Source organism: Chiloscyllium punctatum, chromosome 26 (assembly GCF_047496795.1).
Source record: "Chiloscyllium punctatum isolate Juve2018m chromosome 26, sChiPun1.3, whole genome shotgun sequence".
Taxonomy (NCBI): domain Eukaryota; kingdom Metazoa; phylum Chordata; class Chondrichthyes; order Orectolobiformes; family Hemiscylliidae; genus Chiloscyllium; species Chiloscyllium punctatum.
In genome coordinates this window covers 6,676,191-6,689,785 of record NC_092764.1, presented here as the reverse complement: position 1 = coordinate 6,689,785, position 13,595 = coordinate 6,676,191, and the positions used below count along the sequence as shown (strand labels likewise).

General features: G+C 45.7%; 1 protein-coding gene across 1 annotated transcript; it reads left to right on the top strand.

Moving 5' to 3' along the window:
* The first annotated feature begins 279 nt into the window (after positions 1-279).
* Positions 280-9,850, top strand: LOC140496277 (chemokine-like factor). Its single transcript, XM_072595824.1, has 4 exons — positions 280-562; positions 4,395-4,547; positions 6,474-6,569; positions 8,590-9,850. The coding sequence occupies exons 1-4, from the start codon at positions 503-505 to the stop codon at positions 8,683-8,685; spliced, it is 405 nt and encodes a 134-aa protein (XP_072451925.1). The 5' UTR covers positions 280-502; the 3' UTR covers positions 8,686-9,850.
* The last annotated feature ends 3,745 nt before the right edge of the window (positions 9,851-13,595 follow it).

Genomic DNA, 13,595 nt, shown 5'->3' with positions numbered 1-13,595 from the left:
CACACTCCCTCCCTCCCTCCAATATAAGATGGGCTCTGGGATTTAATGATCCCAGTTGAGGTAATTGCTATGCAAAGGCTTCGATTAGGCATCTCGTTTCTGTTACTTTTCCTGAAATTGCTTGTCTAAAGGGGAAGAGGGATGTGTATGTTATACATAACTGCGTGTTATAATTGGAGAATTGCGGTAATCGATACATGTTACTCAATTCCATTTAGTTGCGGGACTCTGGTACAATACGTTTCATCTAATTTGTGACAAGGGGAGCTGATACAGAGGGAATACTTTCATCCCACTGTTACCAGGTGTTAAGGGCAGTGTTGCACACACCGCTCAGACAGAGAGAGAGAGAGAGAGGGGCTGCATTTCACCTCACTCAGGGCAGGATCAGGAAGTTTAAAAAAGCAGGAAGTTCTGACAGTCCCAAAGCTACAGAACAGAGAAAGCTGTGTACAGACCGAGAGGGAAACGAGGGGCATCGTCTGTGCGAGAGAACCCAGAAATGGAAGTGAACTACTTGTTTCTGAAGTCCAAACGAAGTGTGCTGAAGATTGCAGAAATGGTGAGAGAAGATGTAACAAGTGGGAATTATCTTTAGGAGAGGGTTTTTTTAGGGGGCGGGGAGACGGGGCGGTGTTTGGTGGTGGGGTGCGATCTGAATGAATAATGTTTTTATCGGGGGTGAGGGGCGTGGTCAATGATCTAGGGGACATCAGACAGACAGACAGACAGAGACACACACACACACACAGTGCTAACCAGGAGCTCCAAGGGCAAATCTTTTCCCCGGTTAGTGCAGGATGTGTGTGTGTGTGGGATATGGGTGTCACTGAACAGGCCAACATGTAATACTTATCCTTAGTTTTACTTTCGATTAGTTGAGTACTTTTGTTGTTTGTATCACCTCTGCGCATTTTTCTGCCTCAGGATTCTGTTTTTCATCTGAACCCTTCCTCTCCACAGTCACATTTTACAAAGCAGTGATTGTGCCTTTTGCTTCTGTGGGTATACCTGCTTCTACAACAACTTTCTCACTGTTGTTCAACTCTGGAAAATATCCAGAGAAGCTCAATCTTGCAGCAATTCCACATCACTCACATCACCGACCAGGGCTCCATCCAAATTCAGGACATGCGCTGACCAAACTGCTTTCAGAATAGGCGAAAGTGAGGTCTTCAGATGCTGGAGGTCAGAGTCGAAAGTGTGTTGCTGGAAAAGCACTGCAGGTCAGGCAGCATCCGAGGAGCAGGGGAATCGATGTTTCAGGCATAAGCCCATTTGCCCAAAATACCCATTCTCCTCATCCTCGGATGCTGCCTGACCTGCTGTGCTTTCCCAGCACCACATTCTGGTCTGCATTCAGAATAGGGTACATCCATGTCTATGTGGCTGTTTAAGCCTGGCTTCCTAACTGCACTGTGAGTCTACCTACACCACATCATGGCAGTGGTACAAGAAGGGAGCTCCTCACCACCTTCTAATGGGTCATTATGGATGGTTACAAATGCTGGCCCAGCCAGTGATACCCACATCTTGTCAACTAATTTTGAATAATGTGCTTGCAATTTTAGGAGTATAGGACCAACACTTTGAGCCTCCTTCACCATTCCGGATGGTGGCTGATCATGAACCTCAATGTAATTAACTCACACTGTTTCCAGATTCCACAGTGGGATTGGTATCTAAAAATCTATCAACCTCTGCCTCGATAATATTCAGTGGAGTTCTCTACTCCAGAAGGCTGTGGAAGCTCAGTCAAAGGGTCGCTACTCACTAAAAGTAGAAATTCCTCCTCATCTCGGTACTAAGTGATAGTCTCAGAAAGTGACAGTGAGCTTGTTGAGCTGCTGTGCTTTCGGTAAACTCGGCACTGTGAGGGAGGGAGCTGTTGGAGATTTTTCTCTGTCCATTCTCATGGCTGTCAATGACTGGCCTGGATTTATTGCCTGTCCCTAGTTATAGAGTCACGCGTAGCACAGTGGTTAGCACTGCTGCCTCACAGTGCCAGAGACCCGGGTTCAATTCCCCCCTCAGGCAAACTGGAGTTTGCACGTTCTCCCTGTGTCTGCATGGGTTTCCTACCGCAGTCCAAAAATGTGCAAGTTAGGTAAATTGGCCATGCAAAATTGCCCGCAGTGTTAGGTGAAGGGGTAAATGCAGGGGAATGGATCGCTCATCGGAGGGTCGGTGTGGACTTGTTGGGCCAAAGGGCCTGTTTCCACACTGAGTAATCTAATCTAAGATGTACAGAACAAAACAGACCCTTTAGACCAACCTGTCCATGCCAACCAGATATCCCAACCCAATCTAGTCCCACCTGCCAGCTTGCAGCCCATATCCCTCCAAACCCTTCCTATTCATATACCCATCCAAATGCCTTTTAAATGTTGCAATTGTACCAGCCTCCACCACTTCCTCTGGCAGTTCATTCCATACATGTACCACCTTCTGTGTGGAAAAAGGTTGTCCTTAGGTCCCTGTTATATCTTTCCCCTCTCACCCTAAACCTATGCCCTCTAGTTCTGAACTCCCCACCCCAGAAAAATACTGTGACTATTTATCCTATCCATTTCCCTCATAATCTTGTAAACCTCTATAAGGTCACCCCTCAGCCTCTGAGGCTCCAAGGAAAACAGCCCCAGCCTGTTCAGCTTCTCCCTATAGCTCAAATCCTCCAAGCCTGGCAACATCCTTGTAAATCTTTTCTGAACTCTTTCAAGTTTCACAACATCTTTCAGATAGGAAGGAGACCAGAATTGCATGCAATATTCCAACAATGGCCTAACCAATGTCCTGTACAGCTGCAACATGACCTCCCAACTCCTGTATTCAATACTCTGACAAATAAAGGAAAGCATACCAAACGCCTTCTTCACTATCCTATCTACCTGCAATTCCACTTTCAAGGAGCTATGAACCTGCACTCCAAGGTCTTTTTGTTCAGCAACACTCCCTAGGACCTTACCATTAAGTGTATAAGTCCTGCTAAGATTTGCTTTCCCAAAATGCAGCACCTCGCATTTATCTGAATTAAACTCCATCTGCGACTTCTCAGCCCATTGGCCCATCTGGTCCAGATCCTGTTGTAATCTAAGGTAATCCTCTTCGCTGTCCACTACACCTCCAATTTTGGTGTCATCTGCAAACTTACTAACTGTACCTCTTATGCTCACACCTACATAATGTACATCAATGATGAAAAGTAGTGGACCCAGCGCCGATCCTGGTGGTACTCCACACTGTTCAGCAGGCCTCCAGTCTGAAAAACAACCCTCCACCACTGCCCTCTACCTTCTACCTTTGAGCCAGTTCTGTATCCAAATGGCTACTTCTCCCTGTATTCCATGAGATCTAGCCTTGCCAACCAGTCTCCCATGGGGAACCTTGTCGATCGCCTTATTGACATCCATATAGATCACATCTACCACTCTGCCCTCATCAATCCTCTTTGTTACTTCTTCAAAAGAGAAGGTGGGAGTGAGCTGCCTTCTTGAACTGCTGCAATCAGTGTGCTGTAGGTAGATCCATAATGCTGTTAGGGAAGGAAATCAAGGATCTTGATTCAGGAACAGTGAAGGATCAGTGATGTATTTCCAAGTCAGGATAGTGAATGATTTGGAGGGTGAAATAATTGCCCAGAGGTCAGTATCCCATCACCAAGTCACCCTTTCTTTACACGTGCACAGTACATGGGCTCTGACCAGCCAGTTTAGAGCCAGGTCCCAAACTGAGGAGACTCCAAATCCCCTGTTTCCATCTGTCAACCAGGGTTCCCTGATTGACCCAGGTTAACAGCCCCAATCAAGAATCTCACAGTCAATGAGATCCATCTGGTCCTCGTTCCGATCATTCAGAGGGTGGTCTTCCCATGTATCTGCTGCTCTTGTCCTTCTAAATGGAAGCGGTTGTGGGTTTGGAAAATGATGTCTAAGGTTCTTTGGTGAATTTCTACAGTGTATCTTGTAAGTGGTATACACTGCTGCTATTGACCATCAGTGGTCAAGGAAGTGAGTGCTTGTGAATCTGATGCTAATCAAATGGGCTACTTTATCCTGGATGGTGTCAAGCTTCCTGAATGTTGTCAGGAAGTGAGTTACTTGCTGCAGGGTTGCTAGCCTCTGAACTGCTCTTATGTGTTTACGTAGTGAGTCCAATTGTGCTTCTGGTCAATGGTAACCCCGAAGATGTTGATACTGGGGAGGGGGTCCAGTAATACCATTGAATGTCAAGGGGTGGTGCTTAAATTGTCTCTTGCTGGAGATGGTTATAGTCTGGCATTTGTGAGGTGTGAATGTTATTTGTCACTTGCTGTATACAGACACAGACTGCTTCAGTTCTACAAACAAGAGACTGAGTTCCCGATACTGAGTGAACAATATTTTACATGTTTACAGATTGCAGCTTTTGTGGTTTTTGTTTCCTTTGCTGCTTCGTCCTCGGGAGTTTTTATAGCAGTTCCCCTCATGGAGATTCTCATCACGCTGGCCTTCTATCTCTTGTTTCTGCTTAAGCTGGACTCTAAAATGACGTTATTCTGGCCACTGATGGTAAGTAAAATTAACTGCAAGTTAATCCAACAAGTATGATCAAATAGTGGGTAATCTTTAAGAGGGCCCAGTATTTAGACTCAGATAGGCAGGCCCTGAAATCAATCTTCATCCGTACAAATATATATGAGTTTATGATTTAGGAGCATGAATAGGCCATACGGCCCCTCAAGCCTGCTCCACCATTCAATACGTTCATTACTGATCTGATGGTGGCCTCAACTCCATTTTCCTGCCTTCTCCCTGCTCTTTAACTCCCTTATCTAACTACCCCTGTCTTTAGTATATTCATCGAGCCTGCCTTCACCACTCCATGGGGGAAGAGAGTCTCTCCGACTCATAATCGGATGTTTATAAAATCATGAGGGGCACAGAGAGGGTAAGTAGGCAAGGTCTTTTCCCCAGGGTGGGGGAATCCAAAACTAGAGGGTATGGGTTTAAAGTGAACCTAAGGGGCAACGTTTTCACACAGAGGGTGGTGCGTGTATGGAATGAGCTGCCAGAGGTAGTGGTGGAGGCTGGTACAATTACAACATATAAAAGGCATCTGAATTGGGTATATGAATAGGAAGGGTTTGGAAGGATATGGGCCAAATGTTGGCAAATGGGTCTAGATTGGAAACAAGGGCCTGTTTTCATACTGTACAGAATCTAAACTAATCTGGATCAAACTTAATTAATTTAGGATGTCTGGTTGGCATGGACAAGTTGGACAGAAGAGTCTGTTTCCGTGTTTTGTTTCTAGAGCATAGCCTTAGAGTAAAGGGAAGACCTTTTAGAACAGAGATAAGGAAAAACTTCTTCAGCCAGAGAGTGGGGAATCTATGGAATTCACTGCCACTGAAGGCTGTGGAGGCCAGGTCACTGAGTATATTTAAGACAGACATAGATTCCTGATTCTGAAGGGGATCAAGGTTTATGAGGATAAGGCGGGAGAATAGAGATGAGAAATGTATCAGCCATGATTGAATGGCAGAGCAGACTCGATGGGCTGAATGGCCTAACTTCTGCTCCTATGTCTTATAGTCTTATAGCCTGTGACTCTGAGTAATTCTGCTTCTCTCTGTCTTAAATTTGAAACCTCATATTTAAAACTGTGTCCCTCAGTCCCAGTCTGTCCCACAAAGGGGAAACCATGCTTTCAGCATCCACTCTCTCTCAAGTCTGCTCTGGGTCTTATACATTCCAGTAAAGGGTACAGGAGGTGATAGTGTGTTCATAATCTCGCTGGGCTAGTATTTCAGAAGTTCACGTTCTGGGAACATAGGTTTAAAGCCCAGCATGGCAAATGTTGGAATTTGAATTTCATAAGATCTGGAGTTAAAAACTACTCTAATGTCGTTTTAACAAATCCTGATCTGGTTCACTTCTGCCCTTCAAGAAATAAAATGTGCCATCTTTACCTGGTCTGACCTACGTGTGATACCAGGGCAGGGTAATGTACTGGAATCTTACCTTCCCTCTGAAATGGCCAAGCAAACTCTGCACTTCAAGGGACAATAAATGCTTTCATACCCACACACCACAAAAGAACATAGGAAGTAATCACGATTCACTTACTGACCCTGTCCTGGGAGTGTTTGATGAGGGTCAGTGTAGAGGGAGCTTTATTCTGTATCTAACCCCATGCATCCCTGTCATGTTTGACAGGGACAGTGTAGAGGGAAGTTTTATACTGTATCTACCCACATGCTGTACCTATCCTGGGAATGTTTAATGGAGACAGTTTCAAGGGAGCTTTACTTTCAGTTTGGAAGAGTAGAGGGAGCTTTACTCTGTGTCTAACCCCGTGCTGTCCCTTCCCTGTTATTTCGTTCCTGAGATCCTTCCTTCAACAATGACACATCCATCACCTTGAGATATTTTTAAAAATATAATGATTTTAATCAGAATTTCGGTTTTAATTTGATGTTTAATCTTTTCTAGGATGGTGTAAATTCTGTATTTGCGGCTGTGCTGTTACTGATGGTCTGTATTGCGGCTGTAGTGAGCAGGGTCACTGCTGGCATCCTCACTGGTTCAGTAAGTGTCGGGAAGGTTCACCAGACAATCTGAGACCGACCTCAGAACAGCTTTGCTGTTAACTGGGTAATTTGTGACTGAAAACCTGCTCCAGAAATGCAAGTTGCACTCTGCTCCCTCAGGCTCACACCGCACCCCCTCCACCCCAGAGGGATCCACCCCCCCCCCTCCCCTGCCAAGGGGGGATCTGTCCCCACCATCACCCCCCAACTCCAGGGTCTGCCTGAGTCACACACTTCCCCCACCTCAGGGTCTGCCTGAGTCACACACTCCCCCCACCCCAGGGTCTGCCTAAGTCACACATTCCCCCCACCCCAAAGGCTGTGTGAGCCACACACTCACCCACTCCAGGGTCTGTCTGAGTCACACACTTCCCCCACCCCAGGGTCTGTCTGAGTCACACACTTCCCCCACCCCAGGGTCTGTCTGAGTCACACACTCCCCCCACCCCAGGGTCTGTCTGAGTCACACATTCCCCCTACCCAGGGTCTGTCTTTTTGCATGTGAATTTTTGCAGTGCATCTTGCAGATCGAACACACTGGTACTGAGCATCAGTGTATGGCTGTTCCTCTGAATTAAACCCTTTGTGTTGGTCACTTGTTTCCCTGTGAGTTTGTTAAGACTAAAATCTGCCTCTTCCTCAGGGGAGCATTCAGATGAACCAGTGCAGGTCAATCTGAGGCACAAGTACGCACTGGACCCTGAGTGTTCATGTGTGAGACTTGATTGAACATTCAACTCTGGGAAAGCATCCTCACCAACCCTGTGCTCTCTTCACTCAAACCACCCACACTGCCCAATCAGGCTGAATGTCTCTACAAATCCCTAAATCAAAGATATTGAAACAAGTTATAGTTGCCCCATTGAGACTGGTTAAGATAGCATTAAGAAGCGCATCAAACCTTCTGCTGATCTGTGGCTCAGTCAGGCATGCGGCAGGCCTTACATGGAGACACTGGGTCTTCAAGGAGCTGGAGAGGTCCATGAGAGGGATAAAGGGTTTGCTCGGGGGATCCTTCCTTCTGGCACTGGGTCTCTCAATCGGGCACTGAGGGCCTTTGAATGTGAGACCTCATCTCTGCCCTGGAGGAGGCCCCAAGAAACCAGCACAGGAGACAGCCCCAGCCCCTGGTTTAATACCAGCAAGTACTGGGATATGACCCATAAATGGGTATTAATTAATTAGGGCCTTCCCACCCTGGACTTAATCATAGAATCCCTGCAATGTAGAAGCAGGCCATTCATTCCGCCACGACCCTCCAAGGAGCATCTCATACAGGTTTACACCCCTACGCTATCCCTGTATTCACATGGCTAATCCACCTAAGCTACACATGGCCAATCCACCCTAACTGGCTCATCTTTGGATTGTGGGAGGAAGCCAGAGCACCCAGAGGAAACCCACGCAGACAACATGCACTCTCCACAAAGATAGTCACCTGAAGCTGGAATCGACCCTGGATCCCTGGCGCTGTGAGGCAGTGGTGCTAACCACTGAACCACCCTTAAGAAGGTCCCTACCCACTCAGTTAATTTCCCGCCCCAGCTCCAATCACCAGGCTCCGTTCTGGGCAGGGTATTAAGTTCATGCCTACAACATAAACCAATCTTTCAGCCTGACCACACTGTATCACTGTTTACACTCCTGGCAGGTAAGTAATCCTAAATGCATGTACCCACCTTTTTTTCCCCATCTCCCTGTATCCCATTTCCTTCCTCTTCCCTCCCCTCTCTAACCCCAACCTGAAAAGTGACACTAATTTCTGCATCAGTTATTGGAGTTGAATTGCACAGCCTCTTGACCCACTGAAAAATGTTCTCTTGCCATTTGTCCAAATTCTCTCTCAGCCATATTGGTAACTACAGCCTCTTGCTTTGGCTTCCCTCAGCTTATAGACTATGTTTTGACTTTTCTGTCATGTCCCTTCACACTCTGTTGTTCCAATGTTATGTGGTGTTGAGCATTCCTCAAGATCCAGATCCCCATGGTTGCTAAACTTTTTTCTGTCTGATCTCCAGGTCTTTGGTTTCATAGCTGTCGGCCTGTATATTGCTGACTCTTATGTAATGTGCAGCTTCATCACTGTCAACCAACACAAGACTTCCAGCAGGTGACCCCATGGGGAGCTGTCTGTGTGAGCAAGCTCAGCTGCTGATCTTTCTCAGTCCAGTCCCAATCCCTGTGTGATTCACAGCTTCAGCTCCTCCCGTCTTGGAATGTCATTATCTTGCAATCCTGGAATGATGTGCTGCCGTTTACTCTGGCCATTCGCACAGCATGGACAAGAACCTGGAGGTTTCCGAACAGTGGAAGATCACATCGCTGATTCACCAAAGAAAGGATTGTACTGTTATCAGGGCCTGTGAACAGAGCTCCCACTAAGCTGGGTCAGGTGGTTCCTGATGAAGGGCTTTTGCCCAAAACGTCGATTTTCCTGCTCCTCGGATGCTGCCTGACCTGCTGTGCTTTTCCAGCACCACTCTGAACTAAACTCTGGTTTCCAGCATCTGCAGACCTCACTTTTGCTCAGGTGTAACATTCCTGATCAGTCGAATTTTCTGTTGCTCAGTAACATCTAGACATAGAATTACAGAGAACTGACAGTGTGTGGACAAGCCATTCAGCCCACTGTTCCATACTAATGTTCCAGACTAGCCTCCTTGTCTTTCAACATAACACTCCACAGTATTCCTGTCTCCTTCACCTGCTCATTTAGCTTCATCTCAAATATGTCTTTGTTTCATCTGAACCTCTCACTGCCCTAGTGAGTCCTACATTCTCACCATTTTCTGGGCAGAGAGGTTTTTCCTGGATGCCCAATTGTCTGTCTGTCTGTCTCTCTCTCTCTCTCTCTCTCTCTTTCTCTCTCTCTCTCTCACACACACACACACACACACACACACACACACACACAATACCTGCATAAGGGGAAACATTTTCTTTGGTCTACCCAGTTGAAAATGGTTGCTTTATTAATGATTTTGTCTGAGATACTCATCAGAGAAAATCCTCATGAACATGTTTATATCAGGTTGGTCATCACAGTGGTTGAAAGAAATGTTTAACCCCTGCAGGCAGCTGGCTGTGTATCATTCGATAATGGGGTTACTTCTGTGTGACCAAAGTACAGCCCTTGAACATTTTATCTTGTGTTTTTGCAATGTGCACACTGACTAACAATCACTCCGACTTAAGCTCCGCACAATTTTAATCGCTTGTTCTTGTATGTTGGAATGTTTTAGAAGTCTTTTATAATTAAAAAAAACCTTGAAATGAAAAGCTCCTGTTGTCTGATTTGTAGAATGATTAACCTGCATTTCCACTGTAGACAGGCAGGAGGCTGGAGGAACACAGCAAGCCAGGCAGCATCAGGAGGTGGAGAAGTCAAGGTTTCAGGTAGAACCCAGTCCTGAAGAAGGGTTACACCTGAAACATTGACTTCTCCAGTCTCTGATGCTGCCTGGCTTGCTGTGTCCTTCCAGCCTCTTGCATGTCAACCTTGTATTCCAGCATCTGCAGTTTTGTTTGTCTCTAACTGAGTTTCTATTGGGCATTTTACAACCTGGGGATCCTAAAGTATTTTTGAAACGCTCTCCCTGTTTAAATAATGTCAGACTGATAGCAGCTAACCTTGCACAATATAAGCTCCCACACACATCAATCAGTGAGATAAGGAACAGATAAGCTGTGCTGATGATAATGGTTGAAAGGTAACTATTGACCAGGTCAATCTGATCATCCCCAAATTAGCAGTGAGACCTTTCTGTTGGGCTGAGAGGCCTGATAGGTCCTTTGCTTAACTTGAAAGATGACACATTGGAGATAGCATAGCTTAATCCACTCAGTCCAAGGACAATGAGGAACGGTGGCTCAGTGGTTAGCACTGCTGTCTCACAGCGCAAAGGACCTGGGTTCAATTCCATTCTTGGGCGACTGTCAGTGTGGAGTTTGCACAATCTCCCTGTATCTGCGCGGGTTTCCTCCGGGTGCTCTGGTTTCCTCCCACAGATGCACAGGTTAGGGTGGATTGGCCATGCTAAATTGCCCATAGTGTTTAGGGATGTGTAGGTTAGGTGCATTGGTTTGGGGTAAGTGCAGAGTAATAGGGTAGGGAAATGGGTCTGGGTAGCTCAATCTTCAGATGATCGGTGTGGACGTGTTGAGCCAAATGGCCTGTTTCCACACTAAAAATGGAAAACGAAAGAATGGTCAACCAATGCTGGCTTTAACCGTGATGCTCAAAAGAATATATCAGATGAACAGTGCAGCATTCCCACCATACTGCACTGGGAGTCGCTGCCTGGATTTTGTCCTCATGTCTCAGGACTGGGACATGACACTCACACTCATCTCTGAATTGAAAAGTTGTATGAACTACTGAGCCATGGCTGACCTCTTCCTTATTGTTGAAAAGAAAATTGCCAAATTTCTGCCCCTTCTGCCTGGCCTTTCCCCAGGTGTTGAGGTTGAAGGTGAAGATCACAGCTGTACCCATACAGCACAGAGGAACGGGAATAGCAAGGTGCAATAACAGGACTGACTGATTCTCCCCTTGGCAAATCGATAAAACTCCAATTCTCTCCCTTTGGGGTAGGATTGTCATGACCATGGGTGACTGAAACCCCACCTGCATACACTCCCACCATTGGCCAAATGGCATAGCCATATTTATGATGGATCAGCTATCTAGCCAATCAGAAATTCAACACAATCCTGCCAAGCCAATGGGATGATTCATGATTGTCAACATAATAGCCAATTTACCCCTCATTAATATCCATAACTAAGTGAAACTATCCAGAGATATCTTGCGTGAGTGTTCTTGTGGCAAAGTGGTAGTGACCCTCCCTCTAAGGCAGGGTCCTGGAATCAATTCCATCTGCTGCAGTGATGTGTAGTAACATTTCAGAACAGGTTGATTAGAAAATATCTACAAACATGTTTAGGGAGTGATGGTAGTTTCCCTAACTACCAAAACATATCGTAGAATTTAGGAGCAGGAAGACGCTATTTGACCCCCACCCCACCCCCCCAAGCCTGCTCCAGCATTCATCATGGCCATGACTTATTGACCTCAGCACCATAATCCCACCTTCCCCTAGTATCCTTTGATCCCTCTAGCCACAAGAGCTATACCTATCTCTTTCTTGAAAGCACATAATGTTTTGGCCGCAACTGCTTTCTGTGCCAGTGAATCCCACAGACTCTCCACTGTCTAAGTGAAGACATTTCTCCTCATAGAGTCATAGGGATGTGCAGCACAGAAATAGACCCTTTGGTCCAACTCGTCCATGCCGACCAGATATCCCAACCTAATCTTGTCCCACTTGCCAGCACCTGGCCCTCTAAACCCTTCCTATTCATATTCCCATCCAGATGCCTTTTAAATGTTGCAATTATACCAGCCTCCACCACTTCCTCTGGCAGCTCATTCCATACACGTACCACCCTCTGTGTGAAAATGTTGCCTTTTATATCTTTCCCCTCTCACCTTAAATCTATGCCCTCTACTTCTGGACTCCCCAACCCAGGGAAAAGACCTTGTCTATTTATTCTATCTATCCCCCTCATGATTTTATAGACCTTTACAAGGTCACCCCTCAGCCTCCAACACTCCAGGGAAAACAGCCCTAGCCTATTCAATCTCTCCCTATAGCTCAAATTCTCCAACCCTGGCAACATCCTTGTAAATCTTTTCTGAACCCTTTCAAGTTTCACAACATCTTTCCGACTAGTTGGACCAAAGGATCTGTTTCCATACTGTGTGATTCTATAAACGATAGAATCCCAGTAAATGATGACCATTGGTTCTGGACTCCCTGGCCCTCAGGAACATCCTTCCTGTACCAAACTAACTCACTTTCAAGTTGGAAAGCTGTGAGTCTTACATTCCCCGTCCTGAGACCTGGGCATATAATCCAGCCAGTCAATGCTAATACAATGCTGAGGGACTGCACATAGGAAACTGGGGGAATGCTGGACTGTTATTTAATTTATTTTTTCATAAAATGTGGGCATCACTGACAAAGCCAGCATTGGCCGCCTAGCCCTACCCCTGAATCAGAGGCTTGGGTTCAAGTCCCACATGCCCCTGGAGGTGTGTAATAACCTCTCCCTGCAGGGTGGTTAAAAATTCCTTGAAGTAGCTTCCCAACACGAGTTCAGGGAATTCCCTATTTAACTTGACTCTGTTCAGCATGGAGTATAAGATCTTTGCAAAGGTTTTAAGTTAGTGGAGGACACTTGTGGCACAGCAGTAATGTGTTCACCCAGGCCAGTAGGTCTGGGTTCAAGACCCACCCCTCCAGCACTTTGAACCAGTCAATTAAAAATATCCACAAAGCCATTAAACCTGAAAGGGTACAGAAAAGATTTACAAGGATGTTGAAAGGTTTCAGCCGTATGGGGAGATGGAATCTGCTGGAGCTGCTCTCCCTGGAGCATCAGAGGCCGACAGGTGCCTTCATAGAGATTTATAAAATCATGAGGGGCATGGACAGGGTTGTGATATTACTGTGGCCTGAAGAGGGCATCTTGTCCTGGTTTTTTTTTCTAAAATAAGATTTTAAGACAGAGATGCTGAAATGTTTACTGAAAGCCAATCAAATACTGTATACACTCTCGTAATAGTTGATCACAAGTAAAAGTCGACCTCCTATTTTTGGCCAGGAAATCTGGAATTTTCCATATATTTTGTGTAAAGGTCAACCCTAGTTCTTCACAGATAACAGATCAACATTCGAGAGTCAGTGTGCAGGCCTGTTATGTTTTGCTCTGGATTTCCGGTCCACTGGCCATTGAACTCCACTCCAGGTTTTTTGAATTACCTTAATACATTGCATTTTTTTCTTTATTCCTAGTGAATTATTGAGCTTCTGCTAATGATACAGTATGGATTTTGACGGACATGAATTGAGCCCCTCAAAAGTAGTATCCATGTAATAGTTGACCCCATAAATTAACCTTAAAAAATAGTAAAACAATTTACTTGAGTATATATGGTAAACAGCTTATGAAGCCTTGG

Coding starts and splice junctions, on each gene's coding strand:
- LOC140496277 (XM_072595824.1), top strand. CDS start 503: ATGGAAGTGAACTACTTGTTTCTGAAGTCCAAACGAAGTGTGCTGAAG. Junction 4,548..6,473: donor CGTTATTCTGGCCACTGATG/GTAAGTAAAATT, acceptor AATCTTTTCTAG/GATGGTGTAAATTCTGTATT. Junction 6,570..8,589: donor CTGGCATCCTCACTGGTTCA/GTAAGTGTCGGG, acceptor TCTGATCTCCAG/GTCTTTGGTTTCATAGCTGT.